Source organism: Lycium ferocissimum, chromosome 4 (assembly GCF_029784015.1).
Source record: "Lycium ferocissimum isolate CSIRO_LF1 chromosome 4, AGI_CSIRO_Lferr_CH_V1, whole genome shotgun sequence".
Classification (NCBI taxonomy): domain Eukaryota; kingdom Viridiplantae; phylum Streptophyta; class Magnoliopsida; order Solanales; family Solanaceae; genus Lycium; species Lycium ferocissimum.
In genome coordinates this window covers 39750729-39767996 of record NC_081345.1, presented here as the reverse complement: position 1 = coordinate 39767996, position 17268 = coordinate 39750729, and the positions used below count along the sequence as shown (strand labels likewise).

The 17268-nt window shown below is 38.1% G+C and overlaps 2 protein-coding genes across 2 annotated transcripts; one reads left to right on the top strand and one right to left on the bottom strand.

The window, feature by feature from the left end:
- Positions 1-7340: 7340 nt before the first annotated feature.
- Positions 7341-9976, bottom strand: LOC132054694 (uncharacterized). The gene is made up of 5 exons (XM_059446666.1): positions 9735-9976; positions 9380-9637; positions 8640-9167; positions 7880-8185; positions 7341-7798 (listed from the first exon to the last, which is right to left on the bottom strand). Exons 1-5 carry the CDS (start codon positions 9823-9825, stop codon positions 7752-7754), a joined length of 1230 nt encoding a protein of 409 aa, XP_059302649.1. The 5' UTR covers positions 9826-9976; the 3' UTR covers positions 7341-7751.
- Positions 9977-11598: 1622 nt separating this feature from the next.
- LOC132052861 (protein TOC75-3, chloroplastic) lies at positions 11599-15968 on the top strand. Its single transcript, XM_059444565.1, has 7 exons — positions 11599-12808; positions 13467-13688; positions 13785-13892; positions 14001-14192; positions 14549-14797; positions 15113-15367; positions 15495-15968. The coding sequence occupies exons 1-7, from the start codon at positions 11684-11686 to the stop codon at positions 15732-15734; spliced, it is 2391 nt and encodes a 796-aa protein (XP_059300548.1). The 5' UTR covers positions 11599-11683; the 3' UTR covers positions 15735-15968.
- Positions 15969-17268: the final 1300 nt, after the last annotated feature.

The following is a 17268-nucleotide window of genomic DNA, read 5'->3' as shown; positions in this document are numbered from 1 at the left end:
GATGCAAATTCATGGAAAACATGTATGTTGTGTGTTGGCCGAATGCATGGTTTGTTGTGTAGAAAAGATGAAATGATTTTATTTAGTAGAATGATTGGTGTGTTATGTAGAAAGAATGGATTAATTTTACTTAGTCCTTTGGTTGTGTTGAAATGGATAAAAATGCATGAAAACGTGTGTGATGCTATTGTGGCCGAATAGGGGTTGGTTGGCAAGTTATGGTGAATTGATTCTATTTGATATTTTAGTTGTTGTGTATTGTGGATTCCGTGATGTAAAATGAAGGTTTGGTGGCTCGAGATGAATTTGAGATTATTTGCGCGTTATTGAAGAGGTTAGTATGACATTAGTGTGGTTTTCTTATATTTGCATGAATAATATTGTTAAGGTGTGGTGATGATATTTCATGAATATGGAAGAAAGGAAATGTTGTTGGATTATGTAAAAGAGCCACTAATGTTGGAAGATTATGTGAATTGAATGTTGGAGTATTGCTAGAATAATCGTTGGTATTGTTGTTGGTTTGGCGGGTTGCATTCCGGGATTGTTGTTGATTGAAATTGGCCAAGTTGAACTTGGTGGGATGGAGTATTTACGGGGGAAATCTTTGTTGAAATTTCGGTAGCCAAGTGTTATTTTAAGAATCCAATTCTAAATGCTCTAATCAAGTTTTGGTAAACATGACCAAATTGTAGATTTTGGCGAATTTGGAGCTTGAAGTTGGAACGACATAAGGAACGGAAAGAGGTATGTAAGACTTCACCCTTCTTTCTATGGCATGTCTTAGACGTACTAAGTTGGATACGGGCCTCGGGGACCATTCCTTTTCTCGAAATCCAAGATTGAAATTCGCTACTATTCATTCGGTAGAATTGAACTAGAAATGGTGCGAAGTGTTGGAAAACTTCTTAGACCTCTAGAACTTGCATAAATAAGACCCGATTACTTTAAAACTCTCATAAGTAATGTCATGAGACGTATTACACGTAAATTGTGTGCGCCGCCTCATTTGACCCGAGGTGGGCCCATTGTTCCGGATTTTCTCTATCGCTTCGTTTGACTTGTTTTGGAGAAGAATCCTAAGGAAACTCTCGATCCTCGTCCCGATTATCAAACGATAGGTACATCACTATCCTAATGTAAAAATGTCTATGATGACCGTGATAACGATAATGCTAAGAAAGAACATACATCCATGATAGGTACGACAAAGATGATTCCTTGACTAAGGTGAAGAATATGATCTTAAAATGATAACGATGGAGTTGAAAATGAGAAAATGCCTACGATAGATATGTTCTGCTATAAAAATGAATATATGGAAATGTTAAACGATTTCTTGATATCGCAATGCTATCATAGAGAATGACCGCCATAAAGGTTCTAAGTAGATGAAACTATACCTTATGATCCTATTTGATGTTTTTCTCATAAATGACACCTTTTATTGGTAATCTCGCCTTATGATACATGTATATGTGTATGAAATGTATATGTATATGTATATGTATATGTAAATGTATATGTGGGGAAGGGGAAAGAGAAGTGTGTCCACTTTGATTCGGTGGCTTATCATCCGGACGCGGGATGCCGGACGCGGGATATGGGAGAGCGGGAAAACGGCGTACGTATATGTGATATATATTGTATGTTGGGACAACTTGTTGGGGAGGGGGTGGGAGAGCCGATGTACTCGGCGTACGTGACGCAAGTAAAGAACACCGTTTTACGAAATGCTCATTTTACGTATATGTCATATGTATAATATGTTGGGACAACTGTGTGGGGATGGGGGTGGGAGAGCCGATGTACTCGGCGTACGTGAATGTAAATAAAGGACAACATTCTCCGAAATGTTCGTTTCTCTGTATATGTAAATAAGAAGTACCGTTTTACGGAAAGAAACTAAGCATGTATGGCATCCGCACTTTGAAAGGCACTCACACGTACAGGTTACATCTAACCCAGATAAGCTCCATATGTTTGTACCGTTATTATTTATACTGCATATGCCTTTATCATGTTACTATTCATGTCTTACATACTCAGTACAATGCTCGTACTGACCCCTCTTCTTCGGGGGCTGCGTTCATGCCGCGCAGGTACACCCAGACGAATTGAAGCTAGCGTACGAGATGTTCCAGCAGGGTTGGTAGGCTCCACTTGTACCGGGTCTTTGCCGAGTCGAGTATATGAGCCATGATGTTTTGTTCGGTGTTAGAGACTTTGCAGACAGAGTCGAGGGTATAGAGCGACAGCTTTGTAGACGGTGTCGCTGGTTAACATGTTATTATGTTTCATGTCACGGGTCCCACATGGCAATAGACTTTACTTATAGAAAAAAAAAATTTGAGTTCACTATGTATCCTATTTTTTTTTATTTGATACAGGAATTTACCTATGTAATAAGAGTCAGAGGGTTCGCTCGGCTCCAGATGTGGGGTCGGGTGCCCATCACACCCTGATCAAGATTGGGGTGTGACAAAGTGGTATCGAGCGAGGTCGGTCTAAGGGTTGTACGCAAAGTCGTGTCCGGTAGAGTCCTGTTTATGGGTGTGAAGCCGGCCACATTTATAAATAGGAGGCTGCGGGGCATCTAGGAAATGTTGACCTTCATTCGGTCTTAGATCGTGCGATAGAGCCAAGCTATAGGGAATGAAATTCCTGGAACTAATCGTTAATTTTCGCAGACGTCCAATAGCGACGGAAAGAGGCGAATGACGATACGGTAAGACACAGAGGTAAGTTGGGATATACGTCCATTCGGGGATAGGAAGTTCGAATGGGTGGAATATGTCATACGGTAGTATGTTACGTAAAGTATCGTCGATAATTGTTACGCACGGGTGAAGAGTAGGAATGGTAAAAGGGAATTCTGTAAGAATGGACACGCCTAACAGAAAGGCACGTGGAAAGGAAATATTACAAATCGGCAATAGGTGAGATGTGTTGTTCCAGAAAGGTCATGAATTCGGTATGGCAACGGAGGTGTGAACGTTACTGTCGAGAATCTGGAAGTCCAGGACAGGGGGTAGCCATATATACAGACGGAAGGTGAACACTGGAAATCAAGGAGGGCAAAACGGTAATTATAAGAGAAAGGACGTATTACGAAAATGTTTTGGAGCCTGTAAGACTTCGACTTGCCCCATGATAGGTAATAAAGGTCAGGTGAGGGAGCTGACGCGAAAATATCAGCATTAAGATACCGAATTCCAGCGAAATTTTTGGGTTAAGCGTGCTCAGGTGGGAGTAATCCTATGATGGGTGACCCCCTGGGAAGTTGACAAGAAATTTTATAAATTGAGACATGCGAGATAAATGAAAAGCTAAGGTAATCTAAGGAAAACTAGAACGACTACGTGAAACTACGGCATATAAGATGGTGGAGACCATAAGGAGACATGTAGAACAAGGCGAGACTAGATTGGTGAAGAGACGAGAAAGCACGACATAGCTTGGGAATTAGAATAGGCTTGAATAGCGTTGGGAAGTACTTTGTGGGCTAGTTGAAAGTAGGCGTATATACATAGAGACGAAATGTATACGGCATTTGGAAAAGAAAAGAGTAAGCCGGTGGAAGACAAAGAGATCGAGTACAGGAAAAAGGGTGAAAAATTTGTAAGGAGGAATTGCGAGCAAATGAACTGAACAAGTGAAAGGACGAGTAGGGGATGGAAAAGTATAGGGAATGTGGACAAAATGATGACATGGGTCGAAAGTAAAGGAAGAACCACGAACAAGCGAACTAAGGGAGTGAAAGGAGTAGAAACGAGTTGGTGTACTGGATTAGAAAAACCTAGGGTGTAGAGTAAAGACTCATGAAAAAGCTAGGTGGTCATTACGATGAGATAAGGTGGACAATAAGAAATGGGCACGAAGGAAAGAACAGAATAAAAGGAACCCTCCCGAAGTATTATGACGCCCCATAAGGTTAGTTGAACATTCGAGGACGAATGTTCTAAAAGAGGGAGGATGTTATAGCCGTATTTCGTGCGTCGGATGTTGTGAGACAATGGTGAGAAATTAAGGACAAGACCATGTTCTAAAATAGTTTTAATGTCGGAGTTGTGAGGAATATTATTTATGAATATTGGTATTGTGGAAATGTTGAAAAAGGTTAAGGGTAAAAAGGAAAAATTTGCAAAGTGGCATCATGGGAATAATGTGGAAGGCTAGGGGTAAAATGGTAATTTCACAAAGGTTCAAGGAAATTCTTGAAGGGCCAAAGTGTACAAAAGAAGACACTTGGTCTTCTTTGACCAAGTAAGAAAAGTCAAGAAAAGAAAAGAAAAATCAAGAAAAAGGAGGAAAAGTCTAGAAAGGGAATATGTGACCAAAATTGAGGGGCCTAAACATAAATATATATAAGTGATGGGAGAATTATATATATATATATATTTGGAGTCATCTCTTAGTTGAAGAAATAAGAAAGAAAAAAAAAAGAAGAAGAAGAGAGGGACATAGTAGTATTCGGCCATGGCTCCAAAAATGGGAGCCATGGAAGATGCTCAAAATAAATTATTTTCTTCCACTTTTCCTACCTAATTGAAGGTCCTCAACAACATGGAGTGGTTGTTGGAACAAGCAAAGCATTTGTTGTACAAGTTTGGAGCCTAGTCAAGTAAGAAGAAGTTAAGTAAAAAGGTATGTATTCAATCTTCTTTCATATGTTTTGGATGGTTGTGAGTATTGTAGTATGTAGAAAGGGGTGAAAATCATGAAAATATGGAAGTTGTGGGTGTGGCCGTGTGTGTGTTGTTGTATGAGAAAATGATGAATTAATTATATGAGGTAAGTTTGTTGTTGTAACGTATAGAAAAGGATGCAAATTCATGGAAAACATGTATGTTGTGTGTTGGCCGAATGCATGGTTTGTTGTGTAGAAAAGATGAAATGATTTTATTTAGTAGAATGATTGGTGTGTTATGTAGAAAGAATGGATTAATTTTACTTAGTCCTTTGGTTGTGTTGAAATGGATAAAAATGCATGAAAACATGTGTGATGCTATTGTGGCCGAATAGGGGTTGGTTGGCAAGTTATGGTGAATTGATTCTATTTGATATTTTAGTTGTTGTGTGTTGTGGATTCCGTGATGTAAAATGAAGGTTTGGTGGCTCGAGATGAATTTGAGATTATTTGCGCGTTATTGAAGAGGTTAGTATGACATTAGTGTGGTTTTCTTATATTTGCATGAATAATATTGTTAAGGTGTGGTGATGATATTTCATGAATATGGAAGAAAGGAAATGTTGTTGGATTATGTAAAAGAGCCACTAATGTTGGAAGATTATGTGAATTGAATGTTGGAGTATTGCTAGAATAATCGTTGGTATTGTTGTTGGTTTGGCGGGTTGCATTCCGGGATTGTTGTTGATTGAAATTGGCCAAGTTGAACTTGGTGGGATGGAGTATTTCTGGGGGAAATCTTTATAGGAATTTCGGTAGCCAAGTGTTATTTTAAGAATCCAATTCTAAATGCTCTAATCAAGTTTTGGTAAACATGACCAAATTGTAGATTTTGGCGAATTTGGAGCTTGGATTTGGAACAGCATAAGGAACGGAAAGAGGTATGTAAGACTTCACCCTTCTTTCTATGGCATGTCTTAGACGTACTAAGTTGGATACGGGCCTCGGGGACCATTCCTTTTCTCGAAATCCAAGATTGAAATTCGCTACTATTCATTCGGTAGAATTGAACTAGAAATGGTGCGAAATGTTGGAAAACTTCTTAGACCTAGAACTTGCATAAATGAGACCCGATTACTTTAAAACTCTCATAAGTAATGTCATGAGACGTATTACACGTAAATTGTGTGCGCCGCCTCATTTGACCCGAGGTGGGCCCATTGTTCCGGATTTTCTCTATCGCTTCGTTTGACTTGTTTTGGAGAAGAATCCTAAGGAAACTCTCGATCCTCGTCCCGATTATCAAACGATAGGTACATCACTATCCTAATGTAAAAATGTCTATGATGACCGTGATAACGATAATGCTAAGAAAGAACATACATCCATGATAGGTACGACAAAGATGATTCCTTGACTAAGGTGAAGAATATGATCTTATAATGATAACGATGGAGTTGAAAATGAGAAAATGCCTACGATAGATATGTTACGCTATAAAAATGAATATATGGAAATGTTAAACGATTTCTTGATATCGCAATGCTATCATAGAGAATGACCGCCATAAAGGTTCTAAGTAGATGAAACTATACCTTATGATCCTATTTGATGTTTTTCTCATAAATGACACCTTTTATTGGTAATCTCGCCTTACGATACATGTATATGTGTATGGAAATGTATATGTATATGTATATGTATATGTAAATGTATATGTGGGGAAGGGGAAAGGGCAACTGTGTCCACCTGATTCAGCTAGCTTATCATCCCGGACGCGGGATGCCCGGACGCGGGATATGGGAGAGCCGGAAACGGCGTCGTATATGTGATATATATTGTATGTTGGGACAACGTTGGGGAGGGGGGTGGGAGAGCCGATGTACTCGGCGTACGTGAACGTAAGTAAAGAACACCGTTTTACGAAATGCTACGTTTTCTCTGTATATGTCATATGTATAATATGTTGGGACACTATTGGGGATGGGGGTGGAGAGCCGATGTACTCGGCGTACGTGAATGTAAATAAAGGACACCGTTCTCCGAAATGTTACGTTCTCCGTATATGTAAATAAGAAGTACCGTTTTACGGAAAGAAACTAAGCATGTATGGCATCCACTTTGAAAGGCACTCACACGTACGGAGTTATATCTAACCGGATAAGCTCCATATGTTTGTACCGTTATTATTTATCTTGCATATGCCTTTATCATGTTACTATTCATGTCTTACATACTCGGTACAATGCTCGTGCGACCCCTCTTCTTCGGGGCTGCGTTCATGCCGCGCAGGTACACCCAGACGAATTGAAGCTAGCGTACGAGATGTTCCAGCAGGGTTGGTAGGCTCCACTTGTTCTGGAGTCTTTGCCGAGTCAGAGAATATGAGCTATGGTGCCTTGTTCAGTGTTAGAGACTTTGCAGACAGAGTCGAGGGTATAGAGTGACAGCTTTGTAGACGGTGTATTTGGTTAACATGTTATTATGTTTCATGTCACGGGTCCCACATGGCAATAGACTTTACTTATAGAAAAAAAAAAATTTGAGTTCACTATGTATCCTATTTTTTTTTATTTGATACAGGAATTTACCTATGTAATAAGAGTCAGAGGGTTCGCTCGGCTCCAGATGTGGGGTCGGGTGCCCATCACACCCTGATCAAGATTGGGGTGTGACAGATACAAAAAGTTATATTACTAACACAACTATTTGTGAGGCTCAGTTGATTGATTAATATACTTCTCTTGAACATTCTTCAATAAAGGACGTCAAAATTTAGCAACATAAGACAATTTTAAGAATCTACCACAATGTATTATTGTAATGTAACATATTATGCCACACATTTTAACATACATCTCAATGTTTAATGTCATTGTGCCAGCTACTGCTTTTCCATCCTTAATCCCAGCATCTAAATGTACTACTACTAAACTCCTTATAGAGTTTTCTTAATGACTAGGTACAAATTAGAACTTGCTGCTGATATAACAGCAGCATATCTCAAAATCAAAACAAAATGCTAGATGTTCTTTCTTTATTTTGCTTATTAATTCACAAAACTAAATTAGAATCAGTAGATTGATTCTTTATTTGGAGTTGTCTGTAACCATTTCCCATTTCAGTTTGGTTGGAGAATTCTTCCATGGCTTTGTTCCTCCTCAACAACTGAAATAAATTAAAAAATCCTCCATTAGAAAAAGTAATTTATCCATGCACATTAATTAGTAATTAAGCATAGCCAATTACCTTCATCAACACTGGTGGAGATAGGAATGAGTGGCGATGATCTTGCACTGTGGAATTCAGGAAGTTGTGCTAATGATGCAGGTTCATTATTAGTAGTAGACATGGGACTCTTATGAGGCATAGAAATGGGATTATCCTCAGGCAAATTATCATTAGCGGAAATAATCGTGCTCTTAGGAGACAATAAGGCACTTGTAGAAATGGGATTGTTGGAAGCTGATGATTTGATGCTATTATTTGGTGTTTTAGGGGATTCATCAGACCGAATAAGCGATGTTACTGCTCCCTTCATCTTCTCCACTATACCTGGTTGACAAAAAAACAGGGCAAAAACAGATCAGTGAAATGCTTTTAAAGTGTGAAAACGGCCTTATAACTTGTTTGACCAAGCTTTTGAGAAGTCAAAATTGTTTATTGTAAAACATTGAGGTGTTTGACCAAGCTTTTAGGGAAAAACAAGCGTTTTGAGTAGTTGCAGAAACTGTTTTTCAGAATCTTAAAGAAAGTACCTTTTCCCCAGAAGCACTTTTGGGACATTGACGAATATTGGCATTTGGCAGAAGTGTTTTTCAAATTGATTAACCAAACACAAACTGTTACTCTCCAAAAATCTTTTTTTTGAAAAACACTTCACACAAAAAGCGTTTTTCAAAAAAAAAAAAAAAACGAATGTTGGAAGCTGGACCAAATAGGCTATTAGTTTCGAATATTGGCCGTATCTGATTTGGAGAAAAATGCAGACAAAACTATTCGAGATTACCTATATCGTCGGAAGCTGCTTGCCTAGGGCTCATAGCCTCAGTAATGATCTGTGAAAGTGATCTTTCACCTTCACCAGGCTCAAACTTTTCAACAAAATACTCCTTCACTGAAACACCTTTGTCCCATTTTTGTGTTGGGCTGGTAAGAGCACTAGCATTTTGCTCCACATTTTCTCCCAACTTATTCACATTACTCTCATCAGCAAATTGACCAGTTTTTGGCACGTTTTGGATCTCAGGTTTTTTGTTATCGGTGTTTGTTAGAGTGAGGTTTGAGATCTTAGTAGCAATAGCGTGTGTTGCGTCAGATACTGCAGCATAAGCTGGTGCAAGTTTCTCTGTGACAGTTTCTGTTATGGTTTTACTGGGGCTATCAGGGAATTTCTCGGAATTATCATCGTGTTCAATAACCAGATCGCTTTTGATATTGTTGGGAAGAACATGTTTCTCGGATAGCACGGGATCTGCTCGTGGATGTTGTCGTGCAGCCTCTTTCAATGGCTCAGGTGCCAGTTCTGATTCATACACTAAACACAAAAGCAAGAGCTATAGAAGCAACATAGTAATATACATATGATTTGGAAAATATATTGGAGCAACTAAATTTAATAAGAAAAGGGAAACAAAAATCTAATATACTTACTCAATTCCAATTCGTCGTATCAATAGTCAAGTTGTTCTTAATTTTATACTTATTAAAGATAGAAATAGTGATCGAGTAATGTCAAGAAAAAATTACTTGGAGCGCCAAGATATTCAGGATCTCCATCTTCATCATCATCATCGTCCTCCAAGGTAACACCCCATGAAGGTGTGTCATTATCATCATGGACATCATTTTCATGCCGGTTCTTCTTGCCACTTAAAGAGTGTTTGAGTTTCTTTGCCTTTTCTTTCACTTTGGAGATAACTGATTTCTTGCCATGTGTTGGTGTATATTCTTCTTGGTCATAATAAGCTGTTGGGGATGTACTTGTTGCCCAACCCCTTTCATTTCCTAATCAAATTCAGTATTAATTAATAATCTACTAATTATAGAAATAACAAAAATTGCAATCAAACCTCAACTTGCTTGTGTTCTTTAGAGAATTAACCTTGTAAAAGCTGTCCAAAAGTTGGTGAGTTGGACTGGAGAGTACTTTTGGATGTCTGTGAAATTTTTTGTGCAGGATCAAGTTGAGCCATTTGTGTCTTTTTCTTGCCTTGAAACCTTATATCACTTATCTGTTCATATGTCTGTCAGTTTGTCTGAGAATTTTCTTCACCTTTTCGTACAAATGAGAAAATTTAAGAACTAATTCAATGATAGCTAAAGCATGGTTTGCGGGTTCGTCTGGTTGGAAATTAAAAGCCAATTGGTGTTATTTGATCAAAGTGTTTGTTGCTAATTTACAAATGGCAATAGATTAAGATGCAAAAATATTTTAAAAATTTCTTGATTTGAAATCGGACTTGAACTTGTCTTCAGAGCAACTAATTTCCTGTATGTTAGCCTCATGTCATGGGGCAAGTTATGTCCAAGCATCATGTTTAGAGCCAAAACCACATGACAAGAAACAGTTTCATTATTTAACTAACAAAAACAATCGTTTTAGATTTATTATATTATTGTTGACTCTTAAAACATCAAATGCTTCCTAGATTAAGTGGTCTTTGATTACTGGAACATTTTATAGAAAGTTAAAAACCAGTAGATATGCAGTAAGAGATATTGTGCCATTTATTTTTTTAAATAAATTTTGTAACAGAGAATGTTGAATACACACTCTTTGAGTTTTATACTATTTTCTAATATAGTAATGTAAAACAAATTGATTATCTTGCAAAAATAGTTGAATAACAAAATGGCTACTTCCTCCATCCCATATTACTTGTCTATTTTTTCCTTTACACGCTTTTTAAGAATACATAAATAAAACTGTACTTTTACGACATTACCCTTATCTCTCTCCAATAGATTGTACCCTAATTAATATTGGTTATTTTAAAAAAACAATTAATGATAAGGTCAAAATAGGAAAATTTTAATTAATTCTATCTTGGTTTTATAAATGGATAAGTATTTTGTGACGAATACTTTTAGTAATGTGGACAACTAATATGAGACGGAGGGATTACAGTTTAAATTGCAACACTACAGTCTATAACTAATGAAGAAATTGCACAAACTGCCGTTCAAATGGACTGGATAAATTTTCTTCATTGTTTAACAACAATGAAGAAATTGCACGAACTGTCCTTCAAATGGACTGGATAATTTTTCTTCATTGTTGTTAAACAATGAAGAAATTGCACGAACTGCCCTTCAAATGGACTGGAGAAATTGAAATTGCATGAACTGCCCTTCAAATGGATTTTTAAAAGAGATTTGGGTGATGTTAGTAATGGGGTGGTGGTTGAGGGGTCAGTGATGGAGAAGATGAAGAAGAAGGGGGGGTGGGGGGTGTTGAGGGGTTATTTATATTTTACAATAAAGAAAAAATAATTTAACTAAAAGAAAAGAAAAATAATTTAAAATTTAAAAGAAATCGATTTTAGCGACGTGATGTGGCGATTCTTGGCGATGGCAGTATATTACACTCCCCATTGTGCAACTAATCATCAGTTTGCAGGGGTAAATAAATTCATTTTTAAGATGTTCAAATATGTAATAAATCGCCTATATAATTTAAATGTGCAAATAACTTTTGGGAACAATTTATATCTTTTGCCATAAATTTTAAAAATAGAATGAAATACCTCGTTGAAAGATTAAAACATCAATTATTTTGGCAGGAGGGAGTATTGAACATGTTAGTCGAGCTCTCATTTCCGCGTGTACTACTACTATGTACAAGGACCGACGTAAAAGCCTGTCATTTTCGTTTTGATGGGCCTCGAATTGTAATTCGCAGTCCACGATGCATATTGACTCGCCTCTAAAAGCCCACCCAATAGCTTAATCAGGATCCAACCTGAAATCACTTCACTCACTACCCTTCTTTCAGAGTGTCGAAAAGTTACCACCTCGATTTCTTCACTCTCCCATTATCTATCCCCTACAATGGCGTCCATCGCCGCTCCTGGTCTCGCAGCTATTTCCGTTAACCGCACAAGTACCACCACTACAGCTCCCCGTACAATCAAATCCAAACTCCCTACATTTTCCTCTTCCCAAAACCCTAAACCCCGCGATAAAATTACCATTTTGTCCTCAAAACATCTCCACAATGTCATCAAAACCACAACCGCCGTTACTGTCGGCCTCTACGCGCTCTCCACGGGCGTGTGTAACACCCTCCTTACCGGCTCCGGCGGTGGAAACGGCGGAGGAATGGGTGGTTCCGGCGGCGGCGGTGACGGCGGAGGCGGCGGAGATAACTTCTGGTCGAGGATTTTCTCACCGGCAGCTATTGCCGGTGAAGATGAATCACCTGAATGGGATTCACATGGTTTACCGGCGAATATTGTTGTACAATTAAACAAACTAAGTGGATTTAAGAAGTATAAAGTTTCCGAAATCCTTTTCTTTGACCGGCGTCGTAAGTCAACGGTTGGAACTGAAGATTCCTTCTTTGAAATGTTATCTTTAAGGCCAGGTGGAGTTTACACCAAAGCACAGCTTACAAAAGAGTTAGAAACCCTAGCAACAAGTGGAATGTTCGAAAAGGTTGATCTTGATGCGAAAACTAACCCTGATGGGACAGTTAGTGTTACTATATCGTTTTTGGAAAGTACTTGGCAATCAGCTGATAAGTTTAGGTGTATTAATGTGGGGTTAATGCCACAATCGAAACCCATAGAAATGGATGCAGATATGACGGAAAAGGAGAAACTCGAGTATTTTAGGAGTCAAGAGAAGGATTATAGGAGAAGGATTGAAAGGTCTAGGCCGTGTTTGTTGCCTGTATCGGTGCAAAGGGAGATTTTGGCAATGTTGAAGGAACATGGGGCGGTTAGTGCTAGGTTGTTGCAGAAGATTAGGGATAAAGTGCAGCAATGGTATCATGATAACGGGTACGCGTGTGCTCAAGTAGTGAATTTTGGGAATTTGAATACTAAGGAAGTGGTTTGTGAAGTGGTGGAAGGGGATATTACTCAAATGGTTATTCAGTTTCAGGATAAGTTGGGCAATGTTTGTGAAGGTAACACTCAGTATCCGGTTGTTCGCAGAGAAATGCCTAGGCAGGTAAGCCAGAAAATGAATGATACCAAGGATTTTTCTTTCTTTAATGCAATGAACTTGGTTAAAAGGAAATAAAGTTGTGTCTTTCTGAAATGCTGCGATATTTGGTTTTCATGTTTTTTTTTTTTTTTTTTTGATTACCATCATTGTATTTATAAAAGAAATGACTGTTTAACTGCATACAGGAGCTGAATGAGAGTTATGCATTTTATGCTTTCGAATCATTGGCTTTCCTTTATTAGATTGATTTGAATCTTTTTGGTAGATTCACTAATAAGCATAAATTTCGATGAGTGTATAGTCATAGTTGTTGCTTAAAGAGCTATATTGCTATTCTGCTGATGGAGGCACTACAATAAGTTCTTGCTTGGTCGTTTTAGTTTTTGATTGAACTTCTGGTAGAGGTTGATTATTTGAGTATTCTATTGAATCTCATATTTCTTGCTGGTCTGTAGCATGTTTAGTGCTCCTCTATCTTTTGGTTCTTATTTGGTACTACAGAATTGGACTAAACTGATTTTGCTTATCAAAATTTCTTTCGAAATGCACTCTTAAGTGTTGTATTTTTACGTGTATACTTCATTTTAGTCTTCTTGTGCTGTTATGCACTGAAGTTTGCAATTTGGGATTAACATGGCTGTAATAACGTGTGATACTGTAGCTTCGTCAAGGGCAAGTTTTCAACATTGAAGCTGGAAAACAAGCTTTGAGAAATATAAACTCTCTAGCTCTGTTCTCGAATATTGAAGTCAACCCTCGCCCCGATGAAAAAAATGAGGGAGGGATAATTGTTGAAATTAAGCTCAAGGAATTGGAACAGAAGTCAGCTGAAGTCAGTACTGAATGGAGCATTGTCCCAGGACGTGGAGGTCGCCCCACATTGGTACACCATTAAACATCTCAACTGCACAGTTTTGATATGGATTATAACTGTTAGCCCAATGCTAAGTGCCTTCCTTTTCTGTATCATGGCATTCAGGCTTCAATTCAACCTGGTGGAACTGTTTCCTTTGAGCATCGGAATCTTTACGGGCTCAATCGCTCAGTTCTTGGTTCAGTTACTACCAGTAACTTCCTCAATCCTCAGGTGATTGTTCCTTTATGTTTTCATTGCTGATGCTTCTTGGTTGTGTTCTGCTGTCCTTTTTCCAGTGCCTTACACGTTAGTAATTATCCCTGCTTAATCTTTTTACAGGATGATCTTGCATTTAAGTTGGAGTATGTTCATCCTTATTTAGATGGTGTTTATAATCCTCGAAACCGTACACTCCGTACTAGCTGCTTCAACAGCAGAAAGTTGAGTCCTGTCTTTACTGGGGGGCCTGGAGTAGATGAAGTCCCCCCTATATGGGTTGATCGCGCTGGTGTTAAAGCCAACATTACTGAGGTATGCTGTATTCCAACACTGCTATTACTGTGATGTATCTGGCCAACAGATCTCCATTATGAAGTGTTTGTCTGCTTGTAGAGAACCTTTGTGCATGTGGTGGTTAATAATTAAATAATATAATTCAATAGCCAAAGAAAAGGATCTCTCGCCTAGGTGTTTAAAGTATGAAAGTCTGTATGGATAGGACATTGTTGAGCTGTCTGTTTTGATTACTAGCTGAATATTTGTACTATCTCTGAGAAAATTGAGTTGAAATGGATTGGTGGAATTACTCGTTTGGGACTGATTAGAATTTCACATAGATAGTGTACTAATTACCCTTTCAATTCTTTTAACCATATTTTTTTCTGCAGAATTTCACTCGTCAGAGTAAATTCACTTATGGACTTGTGATGGAAGAAATAACAACACGTGATGAAAGCAGCCACATTTCTTCTCGTGGACAGAGGGTATTACCAAGTGGTGGAATTAGTGCAGATGGACCTCCCACTACGCTTAGTGAAACTGGCATTGACCGTATGGCATTTTTACAAGCTAACATCACACGAGATAACACCAAGTTCATAAATGGGACAATAGTTGGTGAGAGGAATGTTTTCCAGGTGAGATTAGCTTTGTTTTCCTTTGGTCTTCTCTCATTGAGTTTCTTTTGCAAAGCGAAGTTTCGAGTAGCTTTTGGGCTTTCTTAAGAAAAAATGCTATATCGACTACTGGTCTTATATTGCTTTCATCAGGGAAGTCATTTCATATGTTCCTCCAGAAGCAAGTGCTCAACATTTAATAATTGACTCTAATCTGACATTCTCTCATACATGCTGAAGAGCACATGAGATATGAATTGCATCTTGGATCTGATCTAATTTCTGCTTACATTGCTTTTATGGATTCTAATATAGTTGTTTAATATTGTGTTACAGGTCGATCAAGGACTTGGAGTTGGCAGTAAGTTCCCCTTCTTTAACCGCCACCAGCTGACAATGACACGATTTGTCCAGTTAAAGGAAGTAGAAGAAGGTGCTGGTAAGGCTCCACCACCTGTGCTAGTCCTCCATGGCCACTACGGTGGATGTGTCGGAGATCTTCCCAGTTATGATGCTTTCACACTTGGGGGACCTTATTCAGTTAGGGGCTACAATATGGGAGAGATAGGTGCAGCTAGAAATATTGTTGAGGTATGTTTGGTTTCTTCTATCAAAGTTATCAGTTATAATGAGTACTTTCTTCTCTCGGTTTTTGCTGCAAAATTTATGTCCAATAAATGTCTTTTATCTGATGTAATGGTTGCAATGCTTCCTCCAGTTGGCTGCCGAGCTGCGGATACCTGTTAGAAACACCCATGTTTATGCATTTGCAGAACATGGAAATGATCTCGGGACTTCAAAAGATGTCAAAGGAAACCCAACAGAGGTCTATAGGAGGATGGGTCATGGCTCCTCATATGGTGTTGGTGTGAAACTAGGTTTAGTACGAGCAGAATATGCTGTTGACCACAATTCTGGTACTGGGGCAATATTCTTCCGTTTTGGAGAGAGATTCTAGGTTCAGATTTCATCGTCGGATTCTTTTTTGCAGCTAGTCAGATCTATATAGTTTATAATGAGTTAAGAATTGCATGCTTCTGAGTTTGGCATTCGGTAAACTCTAAACGTTGTTTGGTAAAAGATCGGCTATGATTATGGTTAGAACATTTGAGTGAGTATTCTCTAGCTTTTATTATCATCGTGTAACCAAACAAATGTATAATATAGAACTTTGTGCATTCCTTTGTTCCCATATTTCAGTTCTTTCCCCTGGTGGGGGTTCCTTGAAATAACTATAATTACTTTGAGTGTGTCTTCTCTGAGTGTGCTATTCGGGTTTATACATTGGGAAAAGGGTCAAAAATGCCCCTTTACTTTGAGAACGGAGTTATATCCTCCATTACAAATTTAGGTTAAAATTTCAAATATATTTGTTTCAATGGAAATCCCTAACATAATTCAATTTCATTTTTAAACATGACCAACTAAATAAAAGACGTATATGGGTTACTATAATGACGGAAGGAGTATTTTTTATTCAAATTTATAACGGAAAATATTTTTAGCTCTTTTTTCAAAATAGAGGGGCATTTTTGACCCTTTCCCTTAATACATTTGACGGGGCAAATGGAATCTGGCATTTTTCTTTTGATATGTTTCAAACCAATTTCCTTTCTTAAATGGTAATGCTAAATTTCTTGTCCATTCCGCTAGATTATTGATGGAGGAGGTGAAATTCAATACTCAACAATCACTTTCAATACTTTAGAACACAATGTCATTTTTTTCTGAGAACCAAGGCAGTTCTCATGGACCTGAGACTAAATAGAAAGGGTACCAAGATACTCAGGATGACGGATCCGTACAAATTAGTTAGAGTGAGATATTGGCACTGTAAGTGAAGGCATTAAAATCAATCAGGTCAGTGTTAACATCACATAAACTGATTTAGCTCCAATATGATAATTCGCATTTCACGACTGACAATTGGAGGCAAATATTAAGCAGAAGACTACCAGGTCTTTACGGGAAAAAAAAAAAAAAAAACTGATGGTCGTATATCAAGCTATTAGATAATGAATCAAATACAGAGAAAATTATTAGCCTTCGCAGAGGAGGACACAAAATATGCACTTGGTTCTTCTGTCTTCTACATGTACACGGTTCGTGCAGTAACTGAGATACCTAGGTCCCGTTTCGATTGACGGTTTAAATACATATTAACTGTTTTTTCACAAGGTCCAAAAGAAGGTAAGGGTCTTGAGCAGGGAATTCTTAATCTACTTCCATGTATGATACTAAACAAATTGTCAGATCTCCACTATTCTTTACTTTTAAGAGTTGCAACTTCACCAGCCTTTACCAGCGGAAGCAGTCATGTTAAAGGAAGGAGTTCCTCTTTTTGTTCTAAATTTTCACCTGTAAATTACCTAATCAGTTACCTCATACAATGAGGAGCCATATCACCTCCCTACTTCTAGAACTTCTGAATTTTCATCAACACTAGAGAAGAGGAAGCATCATCTTAAAGATAAAACCTAAGTGCTAACTGT